At 41.2% G+C, this 19258-nt stretch overlaps 1 protein-coding gene across 2 annotated transcripts in view; it reads left to right on the top strand.

The window, feature by feature from the left end:
• Nucleotides 1–18696, top strand: part of LOC139542538 (FERM domain-containing protein 4B-like) — a 30017-nt gene extending 11321 nt beyond the window's left edge. The window contains exons 2-23 of one of the 2 annotated variants that reach the window (XM_071348098.1): nucleotides 5343–5408; nucleotides 5558–5652; nucleotides 5877–5972; nucleotides 6196–6280; nucleotides 6584–6640; nucleotides 6735–6757; nucleotides 7929–8012; nucleotides 8184–8249; nucleotides 8688–8745; nucleotides 8866–8952; nucleotides 10687–10763; nucleotides 10884–11022; nucleotides 11905–12046; nucleotides 12236–12369; nucleotides 12690–12806; nucleotides 13674–13902; nucleotides 14003–14059; nucleotides 14161–14434; nucleotides 14676–15448; nucleotides 15710–15848; nucleotides 16720–16844; nucleotides 17729–18696. In XM_071348098.1, the coding sequence (XP_071204199.1) occupies nucleotides 5343–5408; nucleotides 5558–5652; nucleotides 5877–5972; nucleotides 6196–6280; nucleotides 6584–6640; nucleotides 6735–6757; nucleotides 7929–8012; nucleotides 8184–8249; nucleotides 8688–8745; nucleotides 8866–8952; nucleotides 10687–10763; nucleotides 10884–11022; nucleotides 11905–12046; nucleotides 12236–12369; nucleotides 12690–12806; nucleotides 13674–13902; nucleotides 14003–14059; nucleotides 14161–14434; nucleotides 14676–15448; nucleotides 15710–15848; nucleotides 16720–16822 (2901 nt within the window). In that variant the 3' untranslated portion in view covers nucleotides 16823–16844; nucleotides 17729–18696. The remainder of the gene's footprint in view (nucleotides 1–5342; nucleotides 5409–5557; nucleotides 5653–5876; nucleotides 5973–6195; nucleotides 6281–6583; nucleotides 6641–6734; nucleotides 6758–7928; nucleotides 8013–8183; nucleotides 8250–8687; nucleotides 8746–8865; nucleotides 8953–10686; nucleotides 10764–10883; nucleotides 11023–11904; nucleotides 12047–12235; nucleotides 12370–12689; nucleotides 12807–13673; nucleotides 13903–14002; nucleotides 14060–14160; nucleotides 14435–14675; nucleotides 15449–15709; nucleotides 15849–16719; nucleotides 16845–17728) is intronic. The other variant, XM_071348100.1, reaches the window with a different exon arrangement.
• The last annotated feature ends 562 nt before the right edge of the window (nucleotides 18697–19258 follow it).

The following is a 19258-nucleotide window of genomic DNA, read 5'->3' as shown; positions in this document are numbered from 1 at the left end:
CAGTCTAAAGAGCAGACATGAGCTGGTGTGTGAGACAAGGTTTCATCAATAATGCACAAAAACAGGAAACTGAGATAAGATAGGGTGCAACCAGGACATGACATCAAACCAACATCACATATCTTTAACAAAACCAGACATTTCATGCAGAGGAAAAAACAAATTCAGTGTCTGTATGAATCCTTCTGTAGCAATTCATGAAAATGCATGATTCTCTTTCTATTTTTCAGACTGTATAATCTATTGATCATACACTCAGTCTGGTGTTTCTTTGGTAGACTAGCCAGATACTCTAGGTTGTGTGAATTACAATGTGTTATCAACACAAATATCTCCGGAATGACTTGGAGCTTTTCAAGTGAAAGAAGCAGCTAATTAAAACATTATTTAAAATATAAGTACTGTATATGTGTAATTATCGTCCGCTTACCAATTAAAGGGTTCCTCAGTAATGAGGTCACGCACTGCCCAATACGTTGTGCACCAATATGCCGGAATATTTAGTCTGCCATTAAACATGTTCATTGTTCTCACATAGTGGATAATCATGTAAGTTTTAAACTGTCATGTGAAAGTGATATTGTTGATAAAGTTATGTGAAACAAGTCATTTACGATGACATGATTCAAGCCAAGCATTATAGAGGGTTATGTTTAGGTCCCCTCAATACAGTTGATATTAGAGCAGTAAAGGGCAAGCTCCAATCCATAACATTAAACCATTTCACTGTAACAAGCTATCTATACCAACCAGGACTTTAGGCCCCAGTGCTTACAGTCCCTTGCACATGGCCTGTGGCCCACTTTTCAGACAGCAGAGACAAAAAAAGCCTTTACATTTCTTTCACCATGTCCCGCTACATCTCTGCCATGTGGGATTAATGCATGTCTCGGCCCTGAAGGCAAGGTGTTTAATTGAAAGCTGCTGAATAGACTGTGTTTGGTTGACTGAGCAGTGACAGTGGTCTTGGATAAACATAAATACTGTAGGCCTACTGGAAAATGGGAATCAATATTCCAGTCAGTCGATACCAATATACTGTATATTATCATTATCATGCATTAGTATAGATATACGTTTGCATAGTTATACTTCCAAATATTATTATTTTTATTTGTCTCTCTCAATGAAGCTTGGTGTGAGGTTGACAGTAAACAAGGTCTTTAAAACCCCCTGGATTCTATATCTAAGTAACATAATAAAATTATCCCATCAAAATCTATCTGTTTAAGATAGAGATATCTGTCTTTTTTTGCATGGAATGCATCTCAATCCAGCACATTCGCTATGTCTCCCTCCTGCTGTGGTGGAAAGTGGCAGAGCTACAGCACTGTTTGTCAGACCAGGAGACATCCCGAAAATCCCCACGGGACTCGTCTGAAGTCGGTAACGCTGATGTGCCAACTTTTGTCTATAGCGTCCGAACCGTTTGGGCTACAAACTAATATAACCCCACTGTAGAAATGGGAGACTTATGAACATGCAATTGGTGTTCTACGTTTTGTATGTATTATTAAACGCTATAGGCCAAATTCAATATTTTATCAAATTATGTATTTATATTTTGGGGGGATACCTAAAGGGGTCATAAAATTCCAAATCAAATAGCTAAAGGATCCATGGTATGACCTTCTTAAAACAATTCCATATGTCAGCTTAGAACCCCTCCCCCCAACAGCTTAGACTTTTAAGAATTAAAGAAAATACATCAGAAGTGACATAGAATTTAGCTTCAGCCCTACTGAGTTTGTTCTTCTGGGAAAGAGCTTTGTCCAGATGAAAGCTGTGTCCAGATGGATAAAAATAGATAGGCTTTAATGCTGCCCACTGTGCCCAGATGTTAAAAGGGGGCACACCAATCTGATGGTTCATTCAATTAAATTGGCTGATACTGTAAGTACACATTGAAACAAATCCTCACATGTGCACGCACATGAGGGCCTAAAGTAAGAAACATTTCTTGACATTTTCTGCCCCACATAGAATTCTGTACTGTAGTGACAAATCACCATGCTCCCCCTAGTGGTCAACATGTAAATGCAACTGTGACTATTCTTGGCAGCAGGTTTTGAAGAGAATAAACTATGATAGTATTGTCATCACAAAGACACTGGACATCCTGCTGCTATAATACTGGCAGAACAATGTCAGTGCACTGTGCCAAATAATGTAGGTCTTTGTTCGCTGTGCGTTACATTCAGTCATGCTAAATGAATTGAATCCATTGAATGTGCATATTTCACATTCAATCATAAAAATGTTAATTTATCACATTGTCAGTATTGCATGGCCTTTAAGTCAGGGCCCTTAATTGAATGAGTGCTAATTAACATAATCAACAGCGGGTGATACTGTGGGATTGAGTGTTCCATTTCCATTTCAGTGAGATAACCAATCAATTTAGCCATTACTGTACGGCAGACTGGGAAGTCGGGCGTGTGTGTGTGTGTGTGTGTGTGTGTGTGTGTGTGTGTGTGTGTGTGTGTGTGTGTGTGTGTGTGTGTGTGTGTGTGTGTGTGTGTGTGTGTGTGTGTGTGGGTGTGGGTGCCTGTGTGCGTGCATCTGGGCATAAATGAGCCTAAATATGGCAGGTGAAGCAGACATTGATCTCTGTCTGTCCTGGCTATCTAGATGGAGCCAAACTGACTAGACTTGTCTGAGACGGCCCTTAAGGGAGAATGCTAAAGAGGTAGTAGTGCAGTTACTGTCTGGTATCTAACACCATCCATCATCTGTGTTTCCTCATGCCCTGTGTTGTCCCTAGAGCATAAATCATTTGGCCACAATATAAGTCACCTGCACCAGGTCTCCTGGCTGACCCATGTTCCCTCAGGCTTAGCAGAAGCAGCGTTCTGAAAGCACAGTCTGTAGTCTAGAATCTGAGCCAGACGTGCCCTAGCTCAATGGGTTGGCAACACATAGCACTGATGTTGTTACGCAAACAAACCCAGCCAGACTTGGGTTTGGTACCAGACGTGGCAGGGCAGGGCAGGGACAGCCCAGGCCCGGGTGAGGGTTAGCTAGCGTGCACACCGTGCAGTATGGACAAGCTAGTGGTCAGAGGCGCTCGCTTCGTGCTGGATGTCAGTGTGTGGAAATTGAGGAAGAAGGGCTTCATGCTGAGGATAATGAGCTCTGGACTGGGATGTGTTCAGACATGTGTGATAGTAGTTTTATTACCACAGAGACAGTAGTCACAGGGGAACTCCACAAGGCACAGCAGCACTCTATAGATCAGTAGGAGGACTTCATCTGGTCAACCTCATTCTGTCACATACAATAGAGGGCAGTTAGAGGGGCTGGTTGAGGTGTGTGTCTTTGTCTGCTGTAGTCTTACCTATTATGTGAAATTGTGATGGATGTGTAAGTCATTGTAGGTTGTATGGATGTAGCAGACACCTATATTTTAGCAGTACTGTATGAGAAACCTATATCTTAGCAGTACTGTATGAGAAACCTATATTTTAGCAGTACTGTATGAGAAACCTATATTTTAGCATTACTGTATGAGAAACCTATATCTTAGCAGTACTGTGTGAGAAACCTATATTTTAGCAGTACTGTATGAGAAACCTATATCTTAGCAGTACTGTATGAGAAACCTATATTTTAGCAGTACTGTATGAGAAACCTATATTTTAGCATTACTGTATGAGAAACCTATATCTTAGCAGTACTGTATGAGAAACCTATATTTTAGCAGTACTGTATGAGAAACCTATATTTTAGCATTACTGTATGAGAAACCTATATCTTAGCAGTACTGTGTGAGAAACCTATATTTTAGCAGTACTGTATGAGAAACCTATATCTTAGCAGTACTGTATGAGAAACCTATATCTTAGCATTACTGTATGAGAAACCTATATCTTAGCAGTACTGTATGAGAAACCTATATTTTAGCAGTACTGTGTGAGAAACCTATATTTTAGCAGTACTGTATGAGAAACCTATATCTTAGCAGTACTGTATGAGAAACCTATATTTTAGCATTACTGTATGAGAAACCTATATCTTAGCAGTACTGTATGAGAAACCTATATCTTAGCAGTACTGTATGAGAAACCTATATTTTAGCATTACTGTATGAGAAACCTATATCTTAGCAGTACTGTATGAGAAACCTATATTTTAGCATTACTGTATGAGAAACCTATATCTTAGCAGTACTGTATGAGAAACCTATATCTTAGCAGTACTTTATGAGAAACCTATATTTTAGCAGTACTGTATGAGAAACCTATATCTTAGCAGTACTGTATGAGAAACCTATATCTTAGCAGTACTGTATGAGAAACCTATATCTTAGCAGTACTGTATGAGAAACCTATATTTTAGCATTACTGTATGAGAAACCTATATCTTAGCATTACTGTATGAGAAACCTATATCTTAGCAGTACTGTATGAGAAACCTATATCTTAGCAGTACTGTATGAGAAACCTATATTTTAGCATTACTGTATGAGAAACCTATATCTTAGCAGTACTGTATGAGAAACCTATATTTTAGCATTACTGTATGAGAAACCTATATCTTAGCAGTACTGTATGAGAAACCTATATCTTAGCAGTACTTTATGAGAAACCTATATTTTAGCAGTACTGTATGAGAAACCTATATCTTAGCAGTACTGTATGAGAAACCTATATCTTAGCAGTACTGTATGAGAAACCTATATCTTAGCAGTACTGTATGAGAAACCTATATTTTAGCATTACTGTATGAGAAACCTATATCTTAGCATTACTGTATGAGAAACCTATATCTTAGCATTACTGTTTGAGAAACTTATATTTTAGCAGTACTGTATGAGAAACCTATATCTTAGCGTTACTGTATGCAATAATTTGGGAGGTATCAGATGTGATGTTGATAGTTCTGGGAGTACTGTATGTGTATGTATTGTATGTTTTTAAATGCTACAAAAGGCTAGATACTGTATACAGAATGACTTTAAATCCTTATTGGGTTACCATAGTGCTAAATCCATTAGACAATGGAGTCATTGTAATTAACAACATCAATGATTATTTCCTTAACAGGATTAAGCTCTCTGGACTGTGAATTGCTCAATATGGGACTTTGTTAATAAAAAAGACTTGCTTTCTAACCATTTCTAAAACAAAACCGCTCTTTGAAGGCTGATGTTTGATCTTTGCCAATTTGCATTGACAGAGACAAGATTTCTACACAGCTGAAATGTCCTACTAATGTCATGATTTGCATTATCTAAACAGGGTTGATGTTGATTGACCGTGATCAATTCCAATACACCATTTACTACATATACTACAAGTACTGAACTTAATTTGAACCTAACTTCTGGTCCCCCATTGTAGATGACGGAGGGGAGACTCTGCCAGGTGCATCTCCTTGACGACAGGAAACTCGAGCTGCTGGTTCAGGTACAGTATACTGTCTTCATTTTTCCCCCCAGAGATTATTGTAACATTTAATTTAGTTCCTATGAATTTAAAATAGTTTTGACAAAACATTATAATGCACTCAAATAGATAGGCCTAATGCCCTCTTCAAACAATCTCCTATTCCACAGCCCAAGCTGTTGTCCCGTGAACTGCTAGATCTGGTGTCCTCCCATTTTAACCTCAAAGAGAAGGAATACTTCGGACTAACGTTTGCTGATGACAGGTAAGTCACATTGCTTATTTTGTGTAAGTATGTAAGTATATGGGTGTTAGAGTATACAGGGTGTGTGTTTGTGTGTGTGTGTGTGTGTGTGTGTGTGTGTGTGTGTGTGTGTGTGTGTGTGTGTGTGTGTGTGTGTGTGTGTGTATATACTGTATGTATGCTTGTATGCGTGTCTTCACAGTGCTGTTTGTTTATCTAACACTTTTCTTCATTGACTCTTGCAGTGGTCAGTGTAAATACTTGCAGTTGGACCGGAGAGTTCTGGAACATGATTTCTCTAAGAAGGCTACTGGGCCTATCGCCCTCAACTTCCTGGTCAGGTAGCAATGGCACCATCTCCATATCTGTAGCACATACCTTCCAGTAGGGAGCACTCCTGGATTGGTTTGAGATGATGATGAATGGGGTTTTATTACATTAGGGAATATCTAGTAGTGGGTGCTGAGATTAAGGAATGTCTTACTGATTATGCATGCAATATATATTTTATCATTAAATTCAACAAATTGTTTTTCAAACCTCTATTTGTGCTTTTCCCCGAAGGTTTTACATCGAGAGTATAACACTGCTGAAAGACAACACAACGGTGGAATTATTCTTCCTGAATGCAAAAGCTGCCGTCTACAATGTAAGCTACTTGTTATTTTATTCTGCTTTGTGTTGATCTCACCGTCTCATTCTCCCTCTTTATAAACCACCGAACCTCAAACAGTCAGACTGTGGCTGTGAAGCACTGTTTTGTCACAGCTATGTTGGAATGAGATGAGACAGTCAGTAAGGGTAGACTGCTGATCGGTTCAGTCCAAGAGAATTCTATTTCGATGATTATGAGTTAGTCATAGGGACAGAGCTCAGATACAGACACCTGCAAAGCGTCTCAAGAGCCCATATGTACATTTACGCATGTATGATTAAGATTTCATTCTTACAGGGGGATATAGAGGTGGAAAGTGAGAATGTCTTCAAATTAGCAGCAAACGCCTTGCAGGTTAGTTCCTTATTTGCTTGGGGCCTTGTACTTTTTATTAATTGGCTACTCTAAAGCATACATCTTCTGACATGTTATTTTTATATCTATTCAGGAAGCAAAGGGGGATTTCTCAAGGTAAGGACATACACTGAGTCTACAAAACATTAAGGACATCTGCTCTTTCCATGACATAGTTTGACCAGGTGAATCCAGGTGAAAGCTGTGATCCCTTATTGATGTCACTTGTTAAATCCACTTCAATCAGTGTAGATGAAGGGGAGGAGACAGGTTAAATAAGGATTTTTAAGCCTTGAGACAATTGAGAGATGAATTGTGCATGTGTGCCATTCAGAGGGTGAATGGGCAAGACAACATATTTAAGAACCTTTGAACAGGGTCTAGGAGTAGGTGCCAGGCTCACCGGTTAGTGTCAAGAACTACAACGCTGCTGGGTTTTTCACAGTTTTCCGTGTGTATCAAGAATGCTCCAGCACCCATAGGACATCGAGCCAACTTGACAGAACTTTGGGAAGCATTGGAGTCAACATCCCTGTGGAACACTTGAGGCTGTTCTGAGCAAACGTGTTCTTAAGGTGTTCTTAAGGTTTTGTACACTCTAATGAGTATCTAACACAGCAGGTATCTAAGGAGCAAGACAACATCACACATTTAACAAAGACCTTCAATAATGGAACTGTTTCTCCAGACTTACAGTCAAATCAATGACAGCGAAGTCTGTTATAAGAGGGAAGGCAGTGATGTTGTGTCTTGTGAGGCTGTTAAAACCTCACAGAGGCCTTCTAATGAGTCTCATACCACTGACAGCTCGGCCAAGGCTGAGGTCTGCAGGGCTGGATTCTAACAGCATAGCTCTACCACCTTTAATAAATCTTCTATTGCAACAGCAGCACACTCTTTACTGTCAGGGACCATCCAGGTGGAACCATAGAAAGGGAATTATGGAACACTGTGGACCTTTGTCTGCATTTCCACCTGTGTCCTTCCAGAGAATGGGCCTTAAGTTAGGTCATTATCAGGAACTTCCCATGTGGCCATGCACCTGGAGCATGTCTGCCAATTAGGTTTCTGCACCTGTGGGTCAGACAGTCTGACTCAAACTGAATAGGGGTGATATCCATTAGAAGCTCATTCCAGGTTGTTTGGACTTTAGAAGGCCTCAATGCACGGTCATGGTTTCTCTACATAGTTTTCTGTATAGTAATTTGCTAGCTGTTATGTACAGCATTAGTTAATGAATTTCACCATCCATATCTTCATAACCATTCTGTTTAATCATTATTCTCAGTGATGAAACCACCAGAACGGAACTGAAGAAGCTTCCAACTCTTCCCAACAAGGTTCTAAAGGAGCACCCATCACTTACATACTGGTAAACTAACCTTGGTAACTGTTTAGTTTAGAAAGACTGCTAAATATCAAGTGGTTCAACAGCAATGTTATTGCAGACAATGATTTCTGATGTATGATGCATTCCTGAGAGGGAGGAGTGATGCAGCCCAAAATGTAGGAGTTGAAGGTGTCATCATCATGCTTTTTACAGTGAGGATCGAGTGATAGAGCATTACAAACAGCTGAAAGGAGTCTCCAGAGGACAGGCCATAGTGAAGTGAGTATTGGAAAAACAATGATCCCTCATTCCCTCTTATACCCGACTGTTCACCACAAGTCATCAGATAAAAGACATCAGGCCCTGGCTTCATACATCTTGCTCTCACCCCTCTCTCTTTCCATCTCTCTCTCTCTCTCGCTGTCTTGCACGCTCTCTCCCTCCTTCTCTTTCACACTCTCATTGCTCTCTCTCCCTTATTCTCTCACACACATACACACTCTATCTCCTTTCTCGCAACCAAGGTCTGATAGAAATCAATAACCCACTCCAGTTACTGTCTGGCCAGTGAATCATTGTGATTCACTGTAGGCATCTTTAACAGATCAGGCTCTCATTGTCCTGTGTAAAGTACCATCTATAATATTTATATGTTAAACCACCTTTTGAAAATGGGTATTTGGGATGCTACTGTAATAGAACCTTATTTCAATGCAGGTATTTGACCCTAGTGGAATCCCTACCTACCTATGGTGTCCATTATTATGAAGTAAAGGTAAGAATACAGTATATTGCATTATGCACACAACAACAGCTATTGCACTTATAAAATCAGATTTCTCTATGGGAATGGATGTATGCAGTTCAGTCATGGAACTATGCTTTTGCCTCACAGGACAAGCAAGGCATCCCATGGTGGCTTGGGATCAGCTACAAAGGAATTGGCCAGTATGATTTGCAGGACAAATTGAAACCACGGAAGGTACGGTCATTTGTTTGTTCCCATTTGTGTTCTCCTCTACTTACAGTATGGAGGAGTACAGGATTAGTTTTTGCATGAGCTATTTTTTGGCAGTGTACAGCCGTCATTGTGCAATATAGCCTTTATACAGGCGCATAGGAGATTCATTCTGCAGATAAGATGTCTGCCTGCTACTGTCGAATTATATCTGACAGCGCTAGGAGCTTCATCAGTCTATTTGAGGAATGATGAAATGACAGGGCAGGGATAAAGATTCCTCTGGCACATAGCACTAGACCTCTTGCACACATTCATCACCTTTTCCACTGATCAGGGTTGGGCCCTCATTACAGCTGGAGCAGACAAGGCCAGACTTGAAAATCCAAGTGACAGTCAGTTCATAACCAGACTGTTTGATCGATCCCTTTAGGTAAACATTACTTTGGAGGCCTGTATTTATTATAATTCTGTCTGACAACCTATCACTCATAACCAAATCAATGTCAGGACAGAGGTATGCCTGCACTAGTTTGTCCTGACCAGTTAATATATGTACTTATTTATCATTCTGAGAATCCTGCATGTAAAGTGTGTAACCCGCTCTTCTGGTTCAGTGGATGTTTTCTAGCTTGGTGTTCTTCTGTTAAGTAGAGGAGGAACACCCAGCTTTGTGATCCGTCTCTACAGTATCACGTTATTAAGTTTATGGTCTATGTGCGTATGAGTCTGAACATGAAGAGAGAAGGAGAGCTGGTTGGGCAGACGTTTAGTGTTGAGAGGAGTGAGGATGGTGTTTCTGTGATGTCAAAGGCAGGGAGGCAGGGTCTGGGTGTTACCATTCGGAGAGCTGAGAATACCTGAGGAGACTTGTTGGAAGCAGAGAGAAAGGGAAAGGGAAAGGAAGGAGTTGTTTGTGTTTGAGCTCGACAGAGAGGATTACAGACAGCAAGGATTTAATTACTGGACCTCTACTGGTAAGAGTCTGAGATGAAGGTACAGTTTTCCAAATTGGATGCTGACTATCTAATTTGTTCAACGAAAAACAGCTACAGTGGTGTGAAATTATTGACACCCTTGATAAAGATGAGTAATAATGATTAAATAATTCAAACACTGAGCTATATTCTGTGCTTAACATTGGGAAATTCAATTATTTTATACTAATACAATTGCTCAGAGAAGAGATTTTGTTTAACAAGCAATAAAAAAAAGGTACAGGTCAAAATTATTGACACTCCTAAAGATTCTTATAAATAAAGTAGGCAAAAGTTGAGTATTTGGTCCCATTTTCCTTGCCCGCAATGACTAAATCAAGCTTGTGACTACAAACTTGTTGGATGCATTTACAGTTCGTTTTAGTTGGTAGGTTAGCATGTTTTGGGGGTATGATCTTTGACCCTCTGTAACTTTCTCACTCATCATTATTCACGATTCATTCAGAATTATTCATAATCATGGTAGCATCCACAATAATGTAGAAGTGTTTAGAAATCTGTTGTGATTCACCATTGATTTAATCATGGTAATTAATCATGGTAATGATTTAATCATGTACCTTAAATGAGCACATATGAAGGTGTCATATGCGGGCTTTTTTTCAATTAGATTTTAATTTAATTTAATCTTTATTTAACTAGGCAAGTCAGTTAAGAACAAATTCTTATTTACAATGGCTTTGACAGTCATAGTTTAAGTGAAAGGTTTCACCAACCGTTAATCAGTTGTTTCTTTGTCTCTCTGTGTTTACCTCCATAGCTGTACCAGTGGAAGCAACTGGAGAACTTGTATTTTCGGGAGAAGAAATTTGCTGTTGAGGTGAATGACCCTCACAGGTGAGGGCAAGTCAAACTATAGATATTTATCACAACTACATGTATTTGAATTCCCTTTAGACAACCGAAGAAGCTCTTCTGCCTGAGAATAATCATGGTGTATGTATTATCTCTAAACAGGCGGGCAGTGACGAAGCGTACATTTGGCCAGACTGGCTTAGTCATCCACACATGGTACGCCAGCCACTCATTGATCAAAACCATCTGGGTCATGGCCATCAGTCAGCATCAGTTTTACTTGGACAGAAAGCAAAGCAAGGTAAGGTGTAAGGTACCATGTAATATTATCAATTTTTAGTCCTGACTCAATCACTGTATCTGTGTTCTGTACCTTCATGCATCCCTATACCAACCAAATTGATCATCAAATCAAATCAAGTTTATTTTATATAGCCCTTCGTACATCAGCTAATATCTCGAAGTGCTGTACAGAAACCCAGCCTAAAACCCCAAACAGCAAGCAATGCAGGTGTAGAAGCACGGCGGCTAGGAAAAACTCCCTAGAAAGGCCAAAACCTAGGAAGAAACCTAGAGAGGAACCAGGCTATGAGGGGTGGCTAGTCCTCTTCTGGCTGTGCCGGGTGGAGATTATAACAGAACATGGCCAAGATGTTCAAATGTTCATAAATGACCAGCATGGTCAAATAATAATCAGGAGTAAATGTCAGTTGGCTTTTCATAGCCGATCATTAAGAGTATCTCTACCGCTCCTGCGGTCTCTAGAGAGTTGAAAACAGCAGGTCTGGGACAGGTAGCACGTCCGGTGGACAGGTCAGGGTTCCATAGCCGCAGGCAGAACAGTTGAAACTGGAACAGCAGCAAGGCCAGGTGGACTGGGGACAGCAAGGAGTCATCATGCCCGGTAGTCCTGACGCATGGTCCTAGGGCTCAGGTCCTCCGAGAGAGAGAAAGAAAGAAAGAGAGAAGGAGAGAATTAGAGAGAGCATACTTAAATTCACACAGGACACCGGATAAGACAGGAGAAGTACTCCAGATATAACCAACTGACCCTATAACCAAGATCAATTTCTTCATGTAGGATTAAATGCTTGTATTTACATGTAGAAAGTGTAGGTCTGTATTATGTATTGACTATATCAATCCCTAATCCTCAATCACCTCAATCTCTCCATCCCAACAGGGTAAAATAAGTGCAGCGAAAAGTTTGGGTGATATTGCCATGGATTTAACAGAACATGGAGGAGGAACCAAGATAACCAGACTGGGAGATAACCTAAAGCACAACCTTATTATGGCTAGCACTGGCAGTCTGGCGTCAACAGGTGGGCCAGTATTCTGGTAGCTCAAAGTCTCTCTTTAGCTAAATGTTTCTCTTTTGAAATACCTGTATATGGAAAGGGATAGGACAAATCTACCCATATTTGTATGCACTTTGTGTTAGAAAATGTGCAATCAAAACAAGCAAATAGACCTAGGGTACATTTACAGTGTAAACAATGTCACCACTACAGGGTCTGCAGATTCAGCAGTGGACGAGGAGCAGAAAAAGGAGAAGATCTCTGAGCTAAAGAAAAAGGAACAAGAGATCCAAGATGTCTTGACCCAGAAAACAAAGGAGCTGAAGAAAATCTGCTTGAGAGAGGCGGTGAGCTAACTCTCATTGTTACTCGCTGCTTGTAGACAATTGCTTACATTGATTTTGCTCGTTACGAGCACCTGGAGGTGCTAAGCTGATACAGTTAAGGAATTCCTTTTTCTTTGCAGCCAGGCTCATTCAGTAGAACACCAGTGAAACTACTATATAAATTGCCTTAGTTTGGTCAGTTGAGACTATTGGAGTAAAACGCTCCGTAACTGTAAGAGCCTGTATGTGATCTCCAGGACCTTTAGTGAAGAGTGTGTCTGTTTTCTCCAGTTGTTTGCTGTAAAGTTAAATGACCTGGATGCTTTGTTGTATGTTTTCAGGAGCTCACGGGCAAACTGCCCAAAGAGTATCCCCTGTCTGCAGGCGAGAGACCTCCTCAGGTCAGACGGCGAGTTGGCACAGCCTTCAAACTGGATGACCTCTTCCCATACAACGAGGTCTGTATTGAAACGGCACTGTTCAATATATGTATATATATTTAGCTAGTCTTGGCACCCAGAACCAAATCTCACGTGCACGATGGCCTTCTTAAGTTTACTGCAGTGGGCTAAATCAGGGTCACACAGAGTGTTTCTTCGTAGTCATAAACAAATCTACTTTGAAACAAAAGTATACAACCTCACACACATGGTTATGGGCTTAAATTAGATTTTGATTTGCTTTGGGGGAAAAAACAAGACACCTGTACCATGTCAGATATAGAGTTGAAATGTATTCAATTTTGAGTTTGGATCCAATATTACACTTGATATACATCATAGAAGACTGAAATATAACAGAATTGTCTGCGTTAAAAAAAAGAAAAGTTTATTATGAAAATATAAATATAAAAATATTAATAACATTCACCCATGAGACCACTAGAGGGCGATTTGGTCATTCAACTGCAGGTAAATGATTATATATGTTTGTCACGAGAGACTAATATTTTGTAGAATATGACATGACATGAATTCCATGATTTCCTCATTGAGGGTTGTGAACCGGGTTGTTAGGATATTATTCAGAGCAGAGTAACATCTGTACCGTACACTGAAAGATTGTTTTTGTGTGATGAATGGAATGTGATTGGATTGCATTCATGTCCTGTCCTGTTTTGTATGGATCACGTGTTGATGAGTTGTCTTCTGTATTTCCCAATACGTACACAAACTACTGCAAAATATTACCTTGTTGTTATGGCTACATTGTGTTGTAATTTTCAATTGGATATGCATGTCAATTGCTCAGTTGAAATTGAAATGGATCTGCCGTTCTCTGCTGCAATATTGTCTATGATGATATATGTATACTCTGATCTGTAGGACCCTTATCTGAGGAACCTGGAGAGCAGGTTTGCTCTGCAGCGGAAGATCGTGGAAGCAGCTAAGAAACTGGCCTCGGAGGCAGAGATCTGTAAGACGGTGAAGAGGAAGAGGAGGAGGAACTGTCAGGACGCCATGAGGAAACTGCAACAGGTCGAGGATGAGATGAACAAGTACAGAATCAAGAAAGGCAAGAAGCCTACCCAAAGAGCCTCTGTGATTATCGCAGGTACTGGAGATAAAACTAGACACACACATTCCACTGTATGAGTTTATTGATTTGTACTATAATCTTTCATCTATAATGTGCTTTCGTCCTTCATCCCTAGATGAGCTTCTCCGTTCAGAGACTAGCTTGCTGTCAGACAGTCAGATTCTGGATGACGGTGAGTGGGACAAATTTCAGTCATACAGTAGCTACATGACCTTTGTTGCAACAGTGCCTTTACCAATCCCATCTGACCATGAGTTTTGTCTCTTTGTCCAGATGACTCTGATGGTGCTCTGAGGCCCCGGTCACAGTCGGTGCAGTGCTCCCCTCAGGTCAGCCCTGCACGTTCTCTGGATCACCACCACAACAAGAGTCTCAGCAGGTTAGCAGCGTTTGACGGCCAGGATGCTTCACATCATTTTCACCCCAGAGAGGTGTCATCTGCACACAGCAGCCCCACCATAACGTTACCCAGATCTCCACGGGACCCACGCAGCATGCCCTCCACCCCCGTTATGACCCGCAACGCCTACAGCAGCAGCCATCTCAGGTGAGACCCCCCCTCTCAGACCAGCCTACCCAAACCTTTACCCGGTCACTACATCAGCAATACCTGCATCCAAACGTTGAACAGAAAACTATTGTAATCATAAGTATTTAGTACTGTATGCTGTACATCTGGATTTCTTAACACTATTTGCTTGATAACCGTCTAACAACACGTTTATGTGACAATAACACATGTATGTTGTTTTTTTTATTAACGTTTTTTGGGTGTGTGACTTTTGCAGGTCGGATGGGAACTCCCAGTCCTTCAGGCACCGCAGTGGCAGTCTGGAGTCCCAGCAACGGATACTAAAGGATACCGACTCAGAGAAGCCAGTCTTCACCCTGTCCCCTGCCCGCAGGAGCAACAGCACAGAGGCCCTGGAGGACTGCTCCTCCTTCACCAGTCAGTCCAGCCTGGACTACCCAGGCAACCCCCACTACTGCACCTTGGACTCTCGAACCCGCAACCATCAGCTGCACAGGAGGGTGGAGGTCTATGGAAACACAGGCAGTATGCCTAATCTGGTCCAGAATCATATTGGCTGTAGTTATTTGTACGAGCCCCCAGCGCACTATGCACCGACTGCTTACTACGTGACAGGTTACCCCTGTCCAGACATGGAGCCCTACTCCAACGGTGCTTACGTGTATGAGAACGAGATGGAGGGCCACTACAATGTCAACCCTTCCTACCAAGTAAACAATTATCACAGACACGAGCGCTACAGGACCTATAGTAGTGATCGAGCGGACAGCCTTGCTCAGAACCCATACGCCACCATGAGATTGCCCCGGACCAGACAGGGGCCCCGCAACGAGCCCTTGCAGAAGAACATGCAGAAGGCTCTGGTGGCTGAGCACCTGAGAGGCTGGTACCACCGCAGCGGTGGCCACAGAGAGGCAGGCAGGGGTCTGGCTGGGTATGACTATGACAACGGCTCTCAGCTCAGCCTGGGATACCAGACCATGCCAGCCCCCTTCAGCCACTCCAGCCGAACCACCTCCTACTCCTCAGGTAGGAATAGATCCTGCTTCTCCTCATACTGCAACAGGTCACCTCAGAATAACATATTCTGTCTGTTCACCCTCAGTAACACAGAGGCACACGTTTTTTTCTGATCAATATAATGCATACATTCTTAACATACTGTATGACAATATATGCTGTATTGTTTGTTAGGGTTAGGGTTGAGGGTTAGTGTTGGACCCGGGATGTGGACATGAAACTAGGGTTAGGGTATCATTGTCTGAGACTAAAAAGTGTCTCTCTTTCTAGTTTCCTCATCAACCAGCACAGGAAACTGGCGCAGACAGTTGGCTGTGGGTGTAACAGACTATGAGAACATGACAGAGTCACCACAGCACCCTCACCCAGGAGCCCATGGCAATTACAACCGCAGCCCCACCCATACCAGGTGATAACCAGTAACCTACCACAGCACCACACCTACATTTTCCATACCATACAGGCTATTATAAACTGGGTGGTTTGAGCCCTGAATGCTGATTGGTTGACAGCCGTGGTATATCAAACCATTTATTTTTACTGCTCTAATTTTGTTGTTAACCAGTTTATAGTAGTAATAAGGTAACTTGAGGGTTTATGGTATATGGCCAATATACAGTATCATGGCTAAGGGCTGCATCCAGGCACTCCATGTTGCGTCGTGCAGAAGAACTGCCCTTAGCCCTGGTATATTGGCCAATACCACACCCCCTCGGGCCTTACTGCTTAAATATAGAATTGACAACAGTATCACTAAGTATGGGAAATGAAGTGGTTCACTCAAGACTATGACCACTCTTATAATTGGCTGTCTGTCTGCTAATGTTTTCTCCTCCCCATACTCAATGGCAGGTACTCTTGTGGATGTCACCTCTGTTTACTCTCTGTGTGTGCCTGTCACGATATTGAGCCTCAGGACCTCCCTAGCATTGTCACCACTTGCCACTGTCCTTCCACTTGCTCTTACTCCTCCTGCATCCTCTACTCTTCTCCACCTTCCTCCTCCTGTTCCTCCAGCTCTTCTCATGATTGGACAGGTTATTTTGGCTGTCATAAAGACATTTACAGAGATTCAAATGCTATCCTTATCTATGAACAGTCTTTGCTAGTAAGTGACATCATGTGGCAGCATGTTCAGTTTGTTTGGTCTGTTGGTATGAAACTAAACCCCAATAATGAAGTAGTCTCAAATCAGTGTATATAAACTGGTGATCTTTTCACTTTCTTTCTATCTTTCTCTCCTTTCACTAACTGTCCGTCCTCAATCGTCATGTACATAGATTTCCCCCAGAATGCAATGTGTTGAAGAGGTCTGATACAATGCCAGTAGAGTCAGTAGAGGTGTTTGGTGCTGTGGCCAATAGCACTGAGGAAGACCATTAGGCAACTATTCAAACACAGAAGGGTGAGATGAGATGCAAATAGGCTGTCGTAGTGGTAATCAATTTCCATCAGTGCCACTGTTGTCAGTTTCCATCTGTGTCTCATCATTTGTCATATTGATCAATATACTGAAGCTCATTTAGTGGCGTCCACCACAGGTTCAATCAAGGTGAAATCAATATGTAGACCATTCATTAAATGTACAGCCAGAGCAGTGGTAACACATACTGCCAAGGCCTAGTTGGCCACATTCCACTCCGTTCCAGATACTTATAGATCATGAGTGGCCATGCCTTACACGGTTGACCAAAAGTTTTGCCAAATGATCTTGGTCTTTAAGCAGGCTCACAAATTCAGCATGGACGCATGTGGAGAAAATGTTGTGTTCATTACATCCTGTAGCTAGAAACCACACTTCCACAGTGTTTAGCTTCACATCCACAGTTAAAACACTTTCACAGTGTCTAGCGTCACATCCACAGTTAAAACACATCCACAGTTAAAACACTTTCACAGTGTCTAGCATCACATCCACAGTTAAAACACCACATCCTCCTCATAACTCATAGAACCAATAGTAGAGTTGACCTACTTTTGCTTGCCTCTCATTACTGTTGTGATCATATTAAGTGGAAAAATCTCATTTCAAATGTTACATTCCTTTTTTATTGCATGGCATGCTTGACAAGACAGTAGCATGTTTGCTTTTGTTGAATAGTCTTCTTTCTAATGACATCATTTTTTCATAGTGTGTTTCCATGGTTTGTTGTGTTCCATTTTCATGCCTTTAGATAATAATCTCCAGCTGTTGCAGCATGCAGGGGGTTTCATGAAGTACTATGCTGTCCTACAGTATGGGAGACTTTATATTGACCTTGTTTGTTTGTTTTCATCTCTTCATTACAGAAGAGTATACATGGATGGAAATTATATGGGCATGCACTGAAGATAAGAGGACCAAAAGAATCACTGGCACAATGACCCCAACATTGGACGCACAGTTCTCTGGAAGGATACCAACTAACCTCTGGACATGCTGCATTATGACACTCTTGAATGACTCTCCCATGTGCCTTGGATTAGATGGAGATGGATATTATTCAGGAAGACATGGGATGTGGTGATGGCACAAATGAAAGGTTTTGGTGATCTGGGAAACCAGCTTCATCATTGTGAATATTGTGAAGGATCTACAAACAGCATTTCAAACCATGGGATACCTTTGACCCAAATATATTACCCTATTGTATTATGACAAAAATAAGTCTTTAAAAAAGTTATCATTGTCTTTATGATAATCAGTAAACTGTGTGTTAGGAGTGTATGAATAAGGAGTTAAAGCAGGATACCTCCAAAGTGTGGTACCATACAGTACACACAGAGCACTATTTAGTGAGCTACTCATTATACATGTTGTAAATCAACTTGACTATCTTTGTAAAACATTTAGGTATACATTTTGGAGTTACTATTCACAAAGTGTGATAACAAAATAATAAACCAACCCTTCCTTACTGCAGTCTGTGCGTCCCAGGTTTGTCAGTCAATGGACTGATGCGCTCTCTCCTCTCCCAAGTATGAATCTGAATGTACATGTTGATATTGTTTAAAGATTATTCATAGTTTCCTTTTTGTGATCGTGTTAATGTGGTGTAAATTGCTTGCATGTGAACATAAACTTTTGATAAGCAGCTTTTTTGTATATTGTAAAAAGATATGCCTTAAAATAATGTTTCTTTATTGTTTTTCTTTATTGTCTTTCTCTACTCATTTGTACATTGTCCACATATTGTTAGGCTTTGTCATCTCCTACTCTAAGTGAAATATCTCCCATTTGGATTTGGGACATCAATAAAGAATCAGTGTGAGACACACAGCATGTGGTGTGACTTCTTTAGCCCTCAACAAGACTAGATTTCTCCATTGGTGGGGGGCAGGTAGCCTAGTGGTTAGTGTGTTGATCCAGTAGCTGAGCTGACAAGGTAAAAAATATTTTGATGTGCCCTTAAGCAAGACACTTAACCCTAATTTGCTGTAAAACAACACATTGCACTGCACCTATCTGGTGTATGTGACAATAAAACATTATTATTCATTATTTTTTTACATTCCAAGTGAGTGTAGTGATCCCCTACACAAAATTTGATCTCTTCTGGTTTTACATCAGCTGTCAGTTGTTGTGCACCACTTCAGGGAGATATTATTACACTTTCCTGGAAGCTCTGGGGGATTGGGCGGAGCCCTGTGCGTAGTGGACCGTGGAATCCTTCCCAGTCCTGTAAAAAAACTGTCCACCTGTTCCTGTCGATCTCCCCCTTTTCCTGTCTCCCAATCAACTGCCATACTGAAAGATCATACAGCCTGTCCATCTGACTCAAGCTACTGAAAAAAGAACATGTTAGTATGTCTCTCCTGGCCCTCCTGCACCATAAATAT

Source organism: Salvelinus alpinus, chromosome 17 (genome assembly GCF_045679555.1).
Source record: "Salvelinus alpinus chromosome 17, SLU_Salpinus.1, whole genome shotgun sequence".
Taxonomy (NCBI): Eukaryota; Metazoa; Chordata; class Actinopteri; order Salmoniformes; family Salmonidae; genus Salvelinus; species Salvelinus alpinus.
Note: the sequence above shows the minus strand (reverse complement) of the source record. Positions and strands in the feature narration are given on the sequence as shown.